The 16,855-nt window shown below is 40.8% G+C and overlaps 2 protein-coding genes across 2 annotated transcripts in view; one reads left to right on the forward strand and one right to left on the reverse strand.

Moving 5' to 3' along the window:
• Positions 1-5,234, forward strand: part of LOC306960234 (multiple PDZ domain protein) — a 39,956-nt gene extending 34,722 nt beyond the window's left edge. The window contains exons 30-44 of the mRNA XM_079552602.1: positions 67-187; positions 459-545; positions 1,031-1,099; positions 1,190-1,522; positions 1,598-1,681; positions 1,921-2,114; positions 2,385-2,532; positions 2,624-2,695; positions 2,888-3,011; positions 3,102-3,136; positions 3,199-3,312; positions 3,401-3,505; positions 3,898-4,001; positions 4,306-4,429; positions 4,655-5,234. Of these exons, the coding sequence (XP_079408728.1) occupies positions 67-187; positions 459-545; positions 1,031-1,099; positions 1,190-1,522; positions 1,598-1,681; positions 1,921-2,114; positions 2,385-2,532; positions 2,624-2,695; positions 2,888-3,011; positions 3,102-3,136; positions 3,199-3,312; positions 3,401-3,505; positions 3,898-4,001; positions 4,306-4,429; positions 4,655-4,801 (1,861 nt within the window). The 3' untranslated portion in view covers positions 4,802-5,234. The remainder of the gene's footprint in view (positions 1-66; positions 188-458; positions 546-1,030; positions 1,100-1,189; positions 1,523-1,597; positions 1,682-1,920; positions 2,115-2,384; positions 2,533-2,623; positions 2,696-2,887; positions 3,012-3,101; positions 3,137-3,198; positions 3,313-3,400; positions 3,506-3,897; positions 4,002-4,305; positions 4,430-4,654) is intronic.
• Positions 5,235-9,006: 3,772 nt separating this feature from the next.
• Positions 9,007-15,265, reverse strand: tyrp1b (tyrosinase-related protein 1b). Its single transcript, XM_079554292.1, has 9 exons — positions 15,226-15,265; positions 14,326-14,684; positions 14,052-14,160; positions 13,470-13,683; positions 12,724-12,928; positions 10,738-10,905; positions 10,339-10,518; positions 9,365-9,511; positions 9,007-9,282 (listed from the first exon to the last, which is right to left on the reverse strand). The coding sequence occupies exons 1-9, from the start codon at positions 15,237-15,239 to the stop codon at positions 9,077-9,079; spliced, it is 1,602 nt and encodes a 533-aa protein (XP_079410418.1). The 5' UTR covers positions 15,240-15,265; the 3' UTR covers positions 9,007-9,076.
• Positions 15,266-16,855: the final 1,590 nt, after the last annotated feature.

Consider the following 16,855-nt stretch of genomic DNA (forward strand, 5'->3'; position numbering starts at 1 on the left):
TCCCAAAGCAGACTTGAAAAATGTTCAACTGAAAATGATGCCATGTTTTCATGCTGTTATTTTTAGGAACAAAGAGGCTGTGGGTCAAGCTGGTCAGTGTTCAAGAACAGGGAGTGAGGACAGAGTTTACCCTGAGACAAACTGCACAGAGTCATCCAAAGACATCCAGCACATCATCCTTCCCCAGGTAAAAGCTATCACTCAATTACTCTCACACCTGTTAAAGTTCAACCAAAGTTCTTCTTCACTTGTTCTCTCTGGCTGTGTTTTTTTTACTGTTACTCAATGTATTTTGCTTTGATATTGCATGGGTATGCACTTTTTAATGCATATTCACTGGCAAATCAATGAATACCATAAACTGACTTCCTATTCAGTTTCTTGCTGTTGACAGGATGGAGTACTAACTGCCGTGCTGTTGCTATGTTATGACATCACATGTATAACCTCTGTTCTAGGATCACGTGGGACTTGGTCTGCTCTTAGGTGAAGAGGATCAAGGAGTTGTAGTCCAGTCTGTCATCCAACAGGGCACTGCCAGTAAGGTGAGATTTTTGCATTGTAAATAGGCGTGGAGTTATTTCGACACAATTTCGGTCTGGCATCAGGATACTAAGTTAATACAATTGGGTGATTCTGGAATGTTAGAATCACATGTGGCCCTTGAATGAATAAAGTTCTTTTTTGTAGATGGGAAGAAATTTAGATGGCGTAGGTCCACTTAACTGCAAAACCAGACGCTGAACCCTATTTCATCAACCAATGTCAATTTGCATCTATATACTGGTGTTAATTGGCACAATGTGACAATTGACATGGTTCACATATTTGCCTCATGTTAATCTAGTTTCCATATTAACTACATTACAGTGCATATGAAGGTTGTCATGCTCATTATCTCATCAGTTACTAATAGGCTTTCATGTAGGACTTCAGGCCACACTTAGTAAGACATCTGCCCACAGGCTGTAAATGTAATAATTATTCTGGGTCCCTCTCTCACATCAACATTATTCTTGTGTTTTTCGAGGACGGACGGATAATGGTTGGAGATAGAATTGTAGCTGTGGGCGACGAACCTGTGTCTTCCGTGGACAAGGTGCGCTGTTAAAATTGCACAAAAAATATCAGTCAGTCAAGGTCAGTGTGATTTAATAATGTATATCCTGGCTGTCCTTTCTGCTTCCAGGTGTCCAGTCTGATTCTCAAACATGGGGTCACTGTCAAACTGTCTCTGAGACGTTCCACGACCCCCTCTCTGCATCCTCCCCCTTCCATCTCATGTCCGGAGTCTCTCTCACAGCCTTCCTCCAGCAATCTCTCTTCCTCAGCTTCCTCATCTCCAATTCCTAATACAGCACACACCACTACAATAACACACTCTGATAGGCTAAAGTCCGTTCCTGTCTCCACTGAACCACAAAACTGCCCCATTGTGCCGGGCAAGGAAACTGCCATAGAAATCCATAAAGGGAATCTCGGGCTGGGACTGAGTATTGTCGGAGGATGTGACACTTTGTTGGTGAGTCACTCACTCTTCTCATGGCATGTTTCAATGGCAGCAGACTGTATTTTAAACTGTGTTTTTGTCCACCAGGGGGCAGTGATAATCCATGAGGTAAATGATGGTGGTGCCGCACAAAAAGATGGAAGGTTACTGGCTGGAGACCAGATATTAGAGGTAGATTGAAATCACATGGAATTAGCATTGATCTCACCAAAAAAAATATGACGTAGTTATGCACAGTAGGATTTTGTTATTAATGATTTCCACAAGGAATTTTATATTTTACCTTAGTTTGAAAGTTTCATAATAAAGTGCAATTTTGGCGACTACTTTATCCAAGATATATATATATATATATATATTATTTTTACAAAATATGAATTCTCTGTTCATCATTGATGACCTTGTTGCAGGTGAATGGTATAGACTTACGATTGGCCACTCATGATGAGGCCATCGGAGTGCTGCGCCTCACCACACAGAGAGTGTCTCTGCGTGTGTTCAGGCACCAGGAGGCCTACCAGGAGGAGGACCTGTGGGACGTCTTCAGTCTGGAGTTGAGGTGTCGGCCCGGTGAGGGGCTAGGCTTTACCACTGTGGGCAAAAGGTAGGCAGTTTTTTTTACATACAGGAAAAATGTTTTATATTAGTAGATGTCATTTAGATAGACTTATTTTCTAAATGCATTGAGCCAGGTCGAATAGCTACAGTGTAGATAAAATCCCCCAAGTATATAAGAGCAGATTTTATTGCTATGCCTGTCCTTTATACAGTGAGGTGTGACATTATGCAAAACAGTTCTGCAGGTTATTTAATGCAGCGTATTTTATGGCCATGGAAAAAGATACAGACTTTGACCTCTGTTTTTTTCTGACAGTAATGACACGGGCATCTTTGTGTCAGATATCATTAGAGGAGGTACAGCTGATTCGGATGGCAGGTTGTTGCTAGGTGACCAGATCTTGTCAATCAATGGGGAGGACGTCCGAGCAGCTTCTCAAGATCATGCTGAAAAACTCCTACAGGTCTCAATTATTCCTTTCATTATTTATTAACCGTAAATGATGATGATGATTAGGAAATATACATTTATAATGATAATATATTTTATTACAGAAATGCAATGTCATAGTTCATTTGGAAGTGGCTCGATTTAAAGCTGGTATACAGTACTCACAGCGAAGCCAGGTAAAGTATTTTCTGTTTGCTTTGTTCTATTTTTTGTGTTTGGAGTGATTGTAGAATTCCTCAACAGTAAAAAGTGTTAACACATTGAGACGTGTATAATTATCCTAAACTTCAACTCTTTGCAATTAATGTAGTTGGTAGCTTCTCAGATCTTGTGTTGCATGTTTTAACAATAGTACTTTGTGGACCTAGGAGTTCTTTAAGTTCTGTTTTATCCAGAGCGAAGACTCTGATTGTTCAACCCTGACCCCTACTAGTGGATGTGATGCCTCACTTAGCCACCAGGCGGAGACAGAAAACAAAACACGGAGCTCCTGTGAGTTCAGTCCATGTCAGTTACAAATAAGCACAAACTGTTATGTTGAACTAATTAGACTAAATCCTGAACATTTGCTTTACTCCCCAGCTTTAGCAGAAATCCGAAGAGTTACAATACATAAGGTAAGAAAAAAATGTGTTCCCTACTAAAAGTGTGCATCATATTTTGTGTGCTATCATCACAGGGTCCATGTGACACCCTGGGCATCAGTTTGGCTGGAGGTCCCCATAGCAACGCACCTCCCTTTATTGCTGCCATGGATACCAATGGTCTGGCTGCCAAAACACAGCAATTACAGGTGAGGAGCGGCCTTATGTTTCTGTGCATTGTTCCAGATTGATTCTTGAATATTAAAATATTTAACATCGTTCTATTATATGATTCAGACGGGAGATAGAATTCTAAGTATTAATGGCGTGTCTACAAAGGGAATGACTCATGTCCAGGCTGGGGCCCTGCTGAAAACAGCCAGTGGAAGTGTCAGTGTAGAGGTAAAAGTGACAGCACACTGTTCATTACTGCCTCAAAACAGCAGCAGAGTCGAGCGTCATGTTGAGTCTCCTCCGTCATGTCGCCTCCAACTGACACGAATTCAATGGGAGTGAAAGGGAAACAATTGATGCAGTGGTGTCTTATTGTTCGTCGAGAGTGAATTCTGATCGCTCTTTTCACATCAGTCTTTAGATATGAACCAAACACTATCATTAAAACATAATTAGGCTTATGACACTGATTATACACTGAATCTAATTTAAGACTGTCAGAGGATTTCTATTTTCTAGACTAGTGTATCACTTAATTATAGGCAGCAAAATATACCATCTGTATTTTAACAATTATAAAAGATTATTTCGCAAGGTGATTGTTCGTGTGAATGTTTCAGGTGGCATCAGGTGTGACTGAGGGCAGCACATGGGTTCACAGTGACAGCCCTTCAGCTTCAGCAGAACAGTCCAGCAGCCTGCCACGCTCACACAACAATATGTGGTACTATTATATTATTAAATACATTTGTTTACAATAATTCAACATTTATAAGTGGATGAAAAACTGAAAATGATTATAAAGTAATTATCAATACAATTACTTTACTACTATTACTTGCAGTACCACTCAATCATACTGCTAGTTTCTGGATTTTACCAGTACTAACCATTTTGATCCATTTGTATAATTATTTTTTAAATCCACTATAACATGCGGGTAAAAAAATAAATCATTCTAAATGTTCTTTGACATATTTTCCTCTAATTACTTTGATTCTTCAATACCTTTTACTTATGTTCCCCAGCCCTCGCAAATACAAGACCATCAGCCTGGAGAGAGGCTCCTCAGGTCTGGGCTTCAGCATAGTGGGGGGGTTTGGAAGCCCCCATGGAGATTTGCCTATCTATGTGAAAACTGTCTTCAACAAGGTGAGACAAAGAGACAGGAATCTGTTAAAATGCTCGTCTACAATATAATGGATTATATAGCAACTGGCACTTGTGCGTTTTACAAAAGAAATTAGTTACTTTATCACTTTGGACTGGACATAAAAAGTCAATAGAATATCTAGCGTTTATTTACATTTGCAATTAAATATGCTCTCTATGTTCCCTCGTGCACTGTCAAATTCTTTCTTTTATTCTTTTATTTAGGGAGCAGCCATAGAGGAGGGCCGGCTCAAACGTGGAGATCAGATTATTGCTGTAAATGGACATTGTCTTGAAGGAGTGACTCATGCCGAAGCTGTAGAAATCCTGAAGAAGACGAAGGGAACTGTGGTCCTCACTGTACTGTCTTAAGACAAGATGGCCTACACACAAAGCCATTCAGGATATGAAAAGTCAGGAGGTAAACAAAATCAGCAAAGTAAGCTCTCTGAACCAAAAAACTATCAATACTTCAATCATTCTATGTGAGCCACAACAACGTGCAAGCAAAAGGCAAAAGAAAGGAATTGTTCTGATTCGTAGATGGATAATATCATAACCAATGCAGTATAAAGTACATTAAGGCTCGAGGTCAATAAGCAGTACAGTATCACTATCATAGGCCGTAGAGAATAACTGGATTTAGTAACAGCGCAGTAGGGTTAGGGTTATGGACAACATTATCTATGATGGTAATAAAATAAAAACATGACAAGGTTTGTCAAAATATCTGAACCATGCCAAATTCTCCTGCCAATCCGTTTTATATGGCACTATTATTCTAGACTTTTTTTTATTTATTTATGTTCCTGTATTGTATTAATGTGTATCTCACAAATGATTACAAAATGCATTCTGTGGATTCATCTGCCCTTTTTGGGGGAAAAAAGCCCAGTTCACAGTACTGGGCCTTACTTGCTTTTTATTCCACCTTTCATAGTCTCACGTTGTCTTTAGCAAATGTTCAGTCTGTACAATCTTTATGGTTAAGCCTTGTACATGTACTGTTTTATATGTATGATGCTTTCTCTTTTTTTTCTTGACTGTCTGTGAAAACAATTCATAACATAAGAATATGTTGTAGTTCATGAATGTTAGGCATGTTTTATTGTGTATGTTTTTGATATATGTTTAAGAGAAAGTAAAAGTGACACCTGCCGTATAGCATTTTTTTTGTCCAAAATTAGGGGTTCCCAAAGTATGGGTCACAAAAAGTTTGATTGTTTAATCGGTCTATGTATGAAGCTCATGGTGTAGTTGCGCAGCACACAATGAGGTAATGCAAAGCTTAATTTAATTCAAAGGAAATCCACACTCAGCATTTGGCCAAACTAGTAGCATTCAGCAGCACATTTTTGAGGCTCTTGGGGATCAACTGGGAAGAAGAGAAGTCTATTTAGAGAAATGTGGCTGTGCTTTGTGTTCACAAAGAGTAGGCACATTGAAGGCACTGATGATTCAATTATCAGTTAAAAGAAGGTAAAACATTAATTTGATTTGCAAGCCCAGGAGCTAGATAACTGGTGTTTATGGCCTATAAAATTCAGACCATATGACATGCTTACAATTTCTTCATGTATCTTTCTTAAAGTCATCCGTGTGCCAGCTTTGGAGTTTGGAAGTGGTTCATTTCAGGGAAGGACAACAGACGCTGTTGTCTGGACTTCAATAAAGCTCACAATGTGAACAGATGGCTTTGATTAATGCAGAGCCACCGAGCAGAATCTCCCCAGATAACTCCTGTTTTCTAAATGAGACATTTGTTTGCAAATGTATTTTCTGTCTCAGCTTATGCTCTTAACTTAAGTTACAGGTAATGTGGAATCAGGTTACACATCTGTGTCAGATTTGTATTGAATAATTTGTTGACAAAGAAGTGTGCTCCCATGCTCTCACGAATACATTCTCTTCCCTAATCGTTTTTCTTGCAGTTCTTATGAACACCATCATTACAGAACTTGCTTTTTTGAAAATTGTTGAAATGCCTGTTTTGTTTTTTACCTAAATAATATAGCCTAATAATCAAGAATAATTTGGATATTTATTTAATTCGCAAAACAGGCCTACAGTTGTTCTAATAACTGGCCTTATCTACAAGAGTGATTTGCAAATGCGCTGAGCGCAGTGTCACGCTCTCGCCACATAGAGGCAGTGTTTGCGTTTTAATGAATCTCCGGTTGCCTTTCCCTTTCTCCATCGAAGTTGATAAATCATTTTGAGATGTGTTTGCAGAATTTCTATACGCTAATGCGCGATGCATGTCGTTGGTAAGTAGTTAAATGTAGATTACATTATCAGGTTGAGTTCCATTAGCCTAATCTGACTTTTGAAAACGTTAGCATGCAGCTTAAAGTGAAGTTAAATTTAATTTAAAACCAACTAATGCAGCAGTGCTAATTTCTAGCCAATCAAATGCATTTAGTGCTTTCTTCTGGCACAAAAATAACGGCGTCCTCAGCACGTGGGCCAAGGGGGGCAAGCTCGTTCCTCTGGAAAAACTGCATAGCTCATGCAGGCAGCTCCAGAATTATGATCTATTTTTGTTTTCTTTTTTTTTTTTTTAATCAAGGCCCTATGATAAAACAACAACACATGCTGGAGCACAAGTATTGAGTCTTTAGAGATGATGCTTTACGGAGTGGTTCCCAAAGGGAGGTCCAGGGCCCCCTGGGGGGCCTCAGTGGCACTGCAGGTGGGGCCCAAATCTTGTCTACAGAACATTAAAAAAAATAAAGAAAAGATTTTTTTACGTCTTACCACCCGCCTTAAGTGAGTGTATTTTCTCCAGTTCGGCTTTACCTTAATCTAACTGCGTCTTGACTTGAATTAACAGCCTAAAGGCCAGTTTCACTTTCCTTTAATCTCACTTTTGCCACTATTTTATTGAGCTTTTGTCACTTTTTTGCTACACTGTCATGGTTTTCTTTTGCGTTTTTGTTGCTCTGTTGAGGCGTTTTTGGTCACCTTTTTAGTTACGTTTTCATCCTTGTTTTCTTCTCGCTTTTGTTACTATTTTGATGCTTTATTCAAGAAACTTTTCAGATGTGGGAAATGGGTTCAGGTGGGGGTTAAGAGGTTAAAGGAAATCTAAATTTACACCTGTATTTAGCCTACATGGCTGAATGTTGCCTTTTATGTCATTTTAGGTGTAAAATAAAATCTAATTCCTCAGAATAATATATTTATACTAGCTGAGACCCGGCCTTCGGCCGGGCCTCGCTAGTCTCCACATTTGATATTCAGAGATTGTGAGTGATTACAAAGAAATGTCCAACCCGTCACACAGTTCAGCTGTAGAGCAGTGGTTCCCAACCCATTCCAAAAACTATGGCCACTACAAATGAGTAAAAGAATGAAGGCTCCAAAAAATGGCAAACAAACTGCAATTGGAGTGTTTGATGCACCCGTGCTCCTTTCTTATAAACAACGCTTTTCGCTAAACTTGGGGAACAGGATTCAAGAGACAGTGGAATAATTATGGAGAAATATTAGGGGTTCAGCTGTAACGGTTTGGTTCACGGTGCAGGACCCGTGGTTTGGTGCATCGCGGTAGTGTACAATAAAAAAAAAGAATGAGTAGGTTTTGAACCGAAATAGCCTAATGATCGTTATTAGACAGTATTTATAACCTTACAATAAAATTGGCAATGCTTTCAAAGCTGCTTTAGAATAAAATGTACCTCTGGGGTCACAATACGTGAAAGCAAAATAGAAAACAAATGGTACAGCAGCAACGTTAAAAAAAATGGAAAAAAAACTACGCAGTGCAGGCCATGCGCTCGTTAAGTGGTTTCATTTTCGCTTTGACGCACACGGAGGAGAAATCAGTCGGAGCAGCGCGTTTGATTAGAGGCTCGTGTTTGAGCAGGTTTTGGGCACGCACGCGCACGCACACACATACACACACGCACACGCACGCACGCACGCACACACATACACACACGCACACGCACGCACGCACACACATACACACACGCACACACACACACACACACACACACATCGCCCTGTTTGGATGCGCGCACACGCACGGCAGTCAGATCGCGTGCACTCGCGTTTTTGTGACAGCGGGTTGTCCTCGGACAGCAGCACCGCGGTCCATATGGACCCGTGGCCAATGCCCGCGGCCGGTGGGGCCGTCACGTGGGGGCCGGCCGCGGATGTCCACGCACACACTCAGTACTGTCGCCAGGCTTCCTGGTGTTCCCAAACGGTCTCCCATCCCAGTCCTAACCAGGCCCGTCTCTGCTTAGCTTCGGAGGAACGGTCTCCCATCCCAGTTCTAACCAGGCACTTCCCTGCTTAGCTTCAAAGTCGGTATGGGAAATAAACATGGCGGCGCCCAGGCGGCGGCCATTGAAATAGCGTTTTCTATAATAGATTGGGGAGCCCAATGGGTCCGTGACGTCTCCGACTTTGGGAATGGCTACTATACATGTCTGCAGCTGCAGTGTCAAAGAGCCATTGCTGATTTGTCTGACACACTGCCACACAAACACTCCACTAACCTTTCAGTTTACAGCTAACAAAGTGTAATCCACACAGTCAATTCTGGGTTCAAAACCAGTTCAGCTTTATTAGAAGACATTGTAAGGGGAATATAAAAACATTGTAAAGTTTAATGTTCAGGCCTATCCAAGGGAACTTTTAGACAACTGATTGTGATTTGTCGAGTCTCCTGTCATCCTCAGAGTAGCGCCGGAAAGTCTCTCCCAGAAGTGGCTCCAGGCCCTCAATGGAGCGGTAGGTGCGGGCACGCACGGCACAAGCGATGACCCCTCCCACGACTGCAACTACCAGCACTGCAGCAACTATACCTATTGTGATGATCTCCGACACTGTGAACTCACGCACTGGAGATGAGAGAAGAAAAGTCATCCATGTTAGGAAGGTTAGTGGATAAAATAACATAAAATGTTATATTTTGGCACTGACCGGGCCATGCAACTTCATAGGAGTAGCCCAGGTTTTCCGGTGCAGCCACAAACATCTCAGCGTTGGTCACAGGAGGCCAGAAGGGAACCATGTTGAATTGTCGATTGTGGCCAATAGGAGCATTTTCTTCAGGGTAAACAACCTCACCTGCCCATACAAAACAAAATCTTAAATCTAAATCATAATCTTAAATGAACTTCCCTGGAAAATGTATCTTAGAGCTAGATAACCATCATGATCCAGGAAAGTATCATTAGTCGTTTACAAAGGCTTGCCTCCAGAGCTGCTAAAAAGATAATTAGTGCCCCTCTCCCCTCCATTCAGGTCGATATACTCTTGATGTGCCATGTTTACACAATGGGTATTTATTAACGGGATCTGCACCAGTTATTATGCACTTTCACAACATACTATATACTGTTGAAATGCTCCAATGAAATGTTGTTTTTAAATGATACTGACAATGAACAGTTGATTTATTGATTGATGATTTACTACCCGTCTCACTCATAATGCCGTCGGAATCACCGGTGATCCCACATACTCTCACACAGACTGTTCAGTGTACAGTACTGCCTCCTGTGTGGAGAGAGTCTATGGGCCACGTCCAGCAAACTCATCCACCAGGCTGTCAGAACGATGAACTCTCCCTTCCCTGGCCAGTGCTTCCCCCTGCATTCACAATCTGTACTTCAGCTCCTCAAAGGAACTCTAAACCCTTCTTCTCATTTTGTTTGCATTCTTTGACATTTTATTACATTTGCACCACGGGTTTGAGAGTAATGCCGTTTCAATTTCTCTGTGAAGTGACAATAAAACTATCTTTATCTGTAATGATACAATACAAATCCCCCGTCACTGTTGTTACTGTCATGTTTTACTTATGATTTATCTTCATTATACAGGGCTTTTGTCATATTCCTTTTTAAACTTTCACATGATGATAGCAGATTTAAGTAGATTAATGTGTGTACCGGGTTGATGTCTGCTGATCCATTCATCAAAGATGGCATCAGTGAATGTGTGCAGCAGGACAAAGATGGGGTCGTTGGGCGAGAGGTGAGTCTGTCCCCCTGTCCCATTCAGAAAGAGGTGGGCCAGGTTGTGAAGGCTACGGATAACAGGGTCATACATTCCCTGAGGAGCACTGTAGCCTAGAAAACACAGAAACAACAATAAACATCACGTGAAAAAAAAAAATAGATTTCCAAAATTAGGAACAGCAAATGTTGTGCTGGAGCAAACCATATGCGAGTGTGGGTGGAGTATGGCGCGTGACTGCAGTTTCTGGCTTTGAGATTTTTCAGTAGATCGTTTGAGAAATGACTCACTTTTAACATCCTTTTAACTTTGTGTGATTTTCATGAGCGTACCTTCAATAGTGTTTCTGAAGCTCTCAGACGAGGTGGAGTAGTAAGGAGGGGTGTCGAAAGCGTTCAACTGGAGGCAGTCCAAAACATCCTTCGGTTCTGGGAGTTTCTGAACCATTGGGCGGGCCACATTTCCTGCTGGATTTCTTCTGATGGGACTGGTCTCGGTATCTGTATTTAAAGGGTGAAACAAATGGGCTCTGCTTATGTAGCACTTTTCAGTCACACAGTTGAATCACATCGTTGCACTGTCACAGACTGTACGGCCATTGACGAGTTCCAGCTTTCAAACTGTGGCACAGGTAAGTCATGTAGGTGTTTTCTACATGATGTCATCAGTGACCTTAGACGTGACTTGAACAAACTCATTTAGTGATTGGTCAGTCTGCACCTTTGAATCTTAAAGCCTTTTTTTTTTTTTTTGCTTATCACTTGTTTTGTATTAAACAAAGGCCCAAAGACTCAATAGTATCGAGTCATCCTCTGATTTGTCTGGTTTCTGAAAAAGTTGTGTTCCCAAAGAAAAAGAGCTGTTCATTCTTAAATCGTATTTGTTTTGATGAAACTTTTTGCTTAGTAGGCCACCAAGTTCATATGTAGGCCAGAGGTCCCCACAGATATATTAGGCTGTTTAGAAATGTTGTATTATTTAACCACCCTCTGATTCGATAGCAGACTAGACTAGCTTGATCAGTCTTTAACATGACAGTGTGGCATTCTCTTTGTTAATTATTCAAAACCAGTCAACAGTAGTGTGTAGGGGCATTGTGACTGAACAGATTGTTTTCTTTATTTTCCCTTCCCCTTTTCTCCCAGTATGCATGCGCACACAAAAAGGAGGCTACATAACCAAGTTGCCTGCCTGTTTGAAGATCAATTCCCCAGATCAAAGAAACTGAGATTCCTGTCTTCGTAGAGCACAAATGAGGCACACTCTCCCCCCCTTCACCCATTTAAGGAGATGATGCTTGTTGATGCAGGACATACCAAACCTGCTTGGAATCTCTTTGGGGATTAATGAGACAGATCATTCACAAGGCGCTGCTCACATGCAGTACCAAATGCTTGACTTTTTCCCCTCTGTATTGTTCAAAAGGAGCTTCCACATCTGTGAGTAAGAACAAGTGGATTGACTTTGCTTATTGGTGTAGCAAACACAGAAAAATCCATTTTGTACTGCTCCCGCTGATCGGTATTAATTGCAAACCAGTAGTAGTTTGGGCCAATCATTTGGAAGTATTGCTGTTTGTGGGCGGGTGTAACATTTGCCGAAAACAACAAGTATTTTTTAAAGACACTAATTAACATTTTGCTTTTTTGTTTTGAGACTTGATAGTGATTGGATAAAACGAGCAGTGCTTGAGCCAGTCAACAGCAAATGCTGCAACAAAAGATTTAAACTGGAGCTATCACAGATTGTTATCAGCACTAATGTTATTGGCAACATAATATCAATCTGGCTCTTGCCAGGTTAGAAAATTAGAGCACTCATGCAAACCGGTGCAAACTGCATACAGAATGGGGTTCAAACCTGAGAACTTCTTACTGTTGCACCATTGGGTCACCTGAAGCGGAAGTGATGGTATTTGTGAAGAGTTGTAGTATATTGTAATCACCGTGTGCCAGTGCCATCATCTAGTTTGTGTCTAAAGAGGAGGTCATTAACTGCCTTGAAGCTTGTGCTTCTTGAGGACTTCTAAGTAATATGACTTAATGAAAGAAATAAAGTTTATGTAGCATTATAGCATATTACAAGTTTTTCAAATATTGCACAAACCTACTTTCAACGCTTATTGCAAACAAACTGTATTAAATCACAAGCCAATCTGAATGCAGCACAACAGCTGTGAGATTGTATTTATAGCAGCCTGTGTTCTACATGCTCTCTTTATGAGCTGTTTGCCCTCTTTTCTCAGCAGCTGAGACAAAGTTGAACATCAGCATCTCTCCTCTCTTATGGCAAATTAAAGTGTAGGTTTCTGGCCTTACTGTTGCAGATGGTGCCTAGCGTGTCATAGTCATCCACACTCTCACAAATGACCCTCCACTGGGAGAAGACGGAGTTGGCGCTGATGCCGTTTGCATCGAAGCTGCTCCTCGCACCCATTAAGTCGTCCGTGCAGATGTCACAGTCGCTGCCCCCAATGGCAAAGTTCCAGTAAGGCAGGGCAAAGGTGGGGTCGGCCAGCATGTCCTGAATGGCACAAGAAAAACAGTTGTATTATCTGCTCTTGCCAATTTAAAGTAACTTTTAGTAAAACCTTAACAGTTCAAATGTATTAAATGCATTTGGCCCGGAGAAAGTTGTATCACTGTAGGCTGGCACTGGTCAAAACTGTCACTGTTTCATTAGTCATTTTAGCAAAATCCTCTGGAGTGCAGAGACCTCATTATTTAAGATTTGGTATATAAATGTACTTTGGTGTAGATGCTTTTCGGTTTTTAAAGTGCTAAAAGAAATACTAAAAGTTATATTTTGGTCAATTTGAATCTCTAAATAGAAATCTCCCGGATATAAATAGTGATCTGGACTTAGTAAAGAAAGAATGATAATGTTAGATCCTTTTGTTCCTTTGTCCTTCTGTTTTGTTCTTTCCTTTCGTTCCAAATCCACCCTCTTCTTCCCATTTTGCCTCATTATTCCACCAGCCAACATCTTCTTTATTTCCCCAATCTTTTGTTTTTCTTTCTTTCTTTTTCATGTGTCTATTTATAATCAGCGTCCTCTCACACACCTGCATGTCTCTCTCCAGTTGCATCAGCTGAAAGCGGTGCCATGTGACAAAGCCGGGGCCCTCGTGGGAGAAGTCGACACCCCCAAAGCTGGCCTGGCCTGGCCCCAGGTATGTCTTGCTTACAGAGTAGTAGTGAGTCCATACAAAATAATTGTAGATGGTGATGTTTTCAAATTGGGGTGTGTTTCCATCAGGCCCAAACACCTCCTGATACCTAATGACGTAAAATAAATCTTTATTTACTTAACAATTATGTTTCATAATACAATACAGTGAATTGCAAACATGTTAGATCTCATCACATTAGAGTATTTTCATGTTAGACTAACTCAATACTCCCACTGCCTCTGTAACAAGTATAAAAATTAGGGTTAGGGAACTTCAAACTCTCATCAAACGCAGAAATCTCCCCAAGATTTTTTTTTTTTTTTTTTTTATTGACAACATTTCAGTATTTTTAAAGTACTTTACAGATGTTTAGGTATCCGTTGTGTGCAATCATATTCTTCTAAATCATCAGCAAGAGAGAATATATGGCTTTTCTTTTTCAGAATATGTTTTTATATGACATGAAATGTGTACCTTCTTGTACAGATGACAATGTCAGGGTGAACAGTTCTCTTAGCCAGGTCCAGAGCATTCACAAAAGCCTGTTTGTCAGCTGTACTCATCTGCATTATATTTCTTCTCACTGGGGAGTGCAGGACAATGAAATTAAAATTGATCTGGACATCGTTCCACCTGTTGATGATGCCCGTTGTTTGGTCACACGGGTCAAGCACCACAAGACACTGAGGACTATAAAAGGGCCGGTAAACACAGTTAAAAGGATTTGTTGATGAATGTGCATCCTTACCCACAGACACTCTCTGATCACAGTTCGGTCCAGTCAAGCCGTGCCGACAGCGCCCGCAGTTGTGGCCCGTGAAGTTGCCATTGCATTGGCAGGTGCGATTGAAGAATCTCAGTGGCCACCTCTCCCTGTCATCTCGTCCAGAGTAGGGGTACTGAGGCCCATGGCGCCTGCTGTCAGCTGCTATGGACACACACTGCCCCCTTCCTGTGCTGGAGCCACACTCGTCCCCGGTTTGTCCGCTGGGCGAGGGGCAGCACTGACCGGTCCTCAGCCCCTCTGCAGTCACACACTCCCTGGGGAACTGTGCCAATGCTAACGTGGCACAAAGGGTTAGAACCAAGGCACCTGCTCTCCACATGCTGTCACAAAGCACAGGGGGAAAAAGCAGAGAGTTTCAGGAATTATTTGGTGTAATGAGGCGGCAATTCGATGTAGGTTAACATGGAGGCAAAAAAAAACACCAAGAGAATAGCAAATGCAAGGAAAAGTAAGTTGCTTTGTTTTATGTTAAAGCTGAGTGTTACTCCGGAAGTTTTTTCTTCCCCTCCAGGCAGCAGCAGTCGTTATTCATAATTCATACAGCCATTAGCTTTCAACTGGTACAAGTGGAGAGATGCCTTGAACATTAGTGGGAACGATGATATGATATGCTCTAGGATTTGCTTGTCCTTTGAACATGTAATTAACTGAAAAAAGGGACTAATATAATGCCTGATGCAATTGTTGTAGAGAGACAAGAAAAGCATCCATCAAGCAAAAGTATTTTAATCTGTTGTGAATGTTGCTAATAGGTTAACTATATATGAACTGATGAAGTAGAAAGTTTCAGTCTATAAGTTTGCCTGCACTTGAAAGATTGAAAGATTAGAATATTGTGCATGCTATGTTGAGTTCCCGTACCTGTAACGGTGCATGCTGCTGCTCCTCTCACTCTTCCAGAACTGCACCCCCCAAGAGTCAGCCCTTTGCGCTCTCTTGGCTTAAATAGCTCCTGAGCGCATGACCAGGCCTTACTGGAGCTTGTATAACTAACCACAGCACTATTCACACAGGACTCAACAATGCACTTGAGGCTTCAAGTTCTTTCTTATAACACATTCACTCCCCTCGTGATTCTCTTCTGAATTATACCGACCATGAGAAGCCATACTAACCATATGCGGGCGTACGATGAATGACAATAGATGCACTTTTATTTATTTATTATTTTATCTTATCTTATCTTTTATCTATTTATTATTTTATCTCCTCCTCTCGCTCACTGAGATCTGCAGATCATTTGTCCCTAAAACAAAAAGGAAGCTGCGAGGAGATTGTCCCTTTTCAGACGCTAATATCGTGGAATGAGCTTCCTCTGTATATCAGACAAGCCGAAATCTTTGCTGAAAACTCATTCAAATCTGAGTTTACTTTGTGCTGTTATGTTTCTTTTCATATCATATTTGTGTAGGATTTGTGTGCAGCACTTTGGTCGACTGTTGTTTTTAAAGTGCTTTATAAAATATGTTGGATTGTGAATGAGAGAACGCACACAGTTAAGTAATTAGCAAAGTCACTGAAAATTCACTGTTTAAACCTAACAGTGTGCATGTTAAGGTATTGGTATAGTTTTAAATAGCTCTTTGATCTCTATGTTGATCATTTATAAGCACAAAATAGTGAGTGGGTGTAGTCATTTTGAAATGTCATGCCATTTTTGTTTAGAGGAACCACTTTTAGTATGTGAAAAGAAATTACAGACACAACTTGTTTTATTTCTGAATTGGAAAATGGCAACAAACAGTGAACAGTAACAGTGAACAGTTAAGTTTTTAAAATTAATCACAGACATGGAAATGGTACAGTTTTTTTATATGTCCAGTTACAACTAATGCAAGTTCAAACATATATACAAAACCAAATAACAAATAGTAAGGAACGGTCTAATTAATAATACAAAGAGGATGTGTTTCTTGCATTTGAGATATTTATAGAATTCAACTGTTAATTGGTACTACTGCTGAGGAGTGGCTTTTTGCACCAGGTATGGGCAAGGCCTTTAGAGTGCTGAAGTTCTGCGGTCTTGTGAGGGTTCTGGCGCGGCTGTGTTGTTGGGCGTGTCCTCTGCGGAGCTGGGTGGCAGCTCTGACATGGGTATCACCTGTTGCACTTCCTGTTGATCTTTGTTCTGAAGCACTTTAGATGGGTCGAGAACTGCATTCCTGCGAGAGAAAGCATTTATCCTGTTGATTTCAGAATATTTTCTGTATTGCGAGGTATTTTTTGTGTGCAAGATTTCAGATTGCTTTGGAACATGACACAAATGAATCAGAGCAATAATTTAACTCAGCCTTCACAAGCTTGTTGTTGCAAACTACTTCTTTAGCCACAGCTACCGTGCACAGACTGAAGTATTGGTGATCACACTTTGTTAATGGCCTCCAAATGACTCACATCCTATTTAGTATTTTGTTGAAACCTTTTTTTTTTTTAAATGCTTAACATTGTCACTTTACAACATTCTTCATTTGCTTCATGTGGTCCTTACCAG

The sequence above is a fragment of the Gobius niger genome (assembly GCF_951799975.1).
Source record: "Gobius niger genome assembly, chromosome: 3".
NCBI lineage: Eukaryota > Metazoa > Chordata > Actinopteri > Gobiiformes > Gobiidae > Gobius > Gobius niger.

Coding starts and splice junctions, on each gene's coding strand:
- tyrp1b (XM_079554292.1), bottom strand. Junction 14,161..14,325: donor TGATCAGAGAGTGTCTGTGG/GTAAGGATGCAC, acceptor TGCACTCCCCAG/TGAGAAGAAATATAATGCAG. Junction 12,929..13,469: donor AACTGGAGAGAGACATGCAG/GTGTGTGAGAGG, acceptor TGTGCCATTCAG/GACATGCTGGCCGACCCCAC.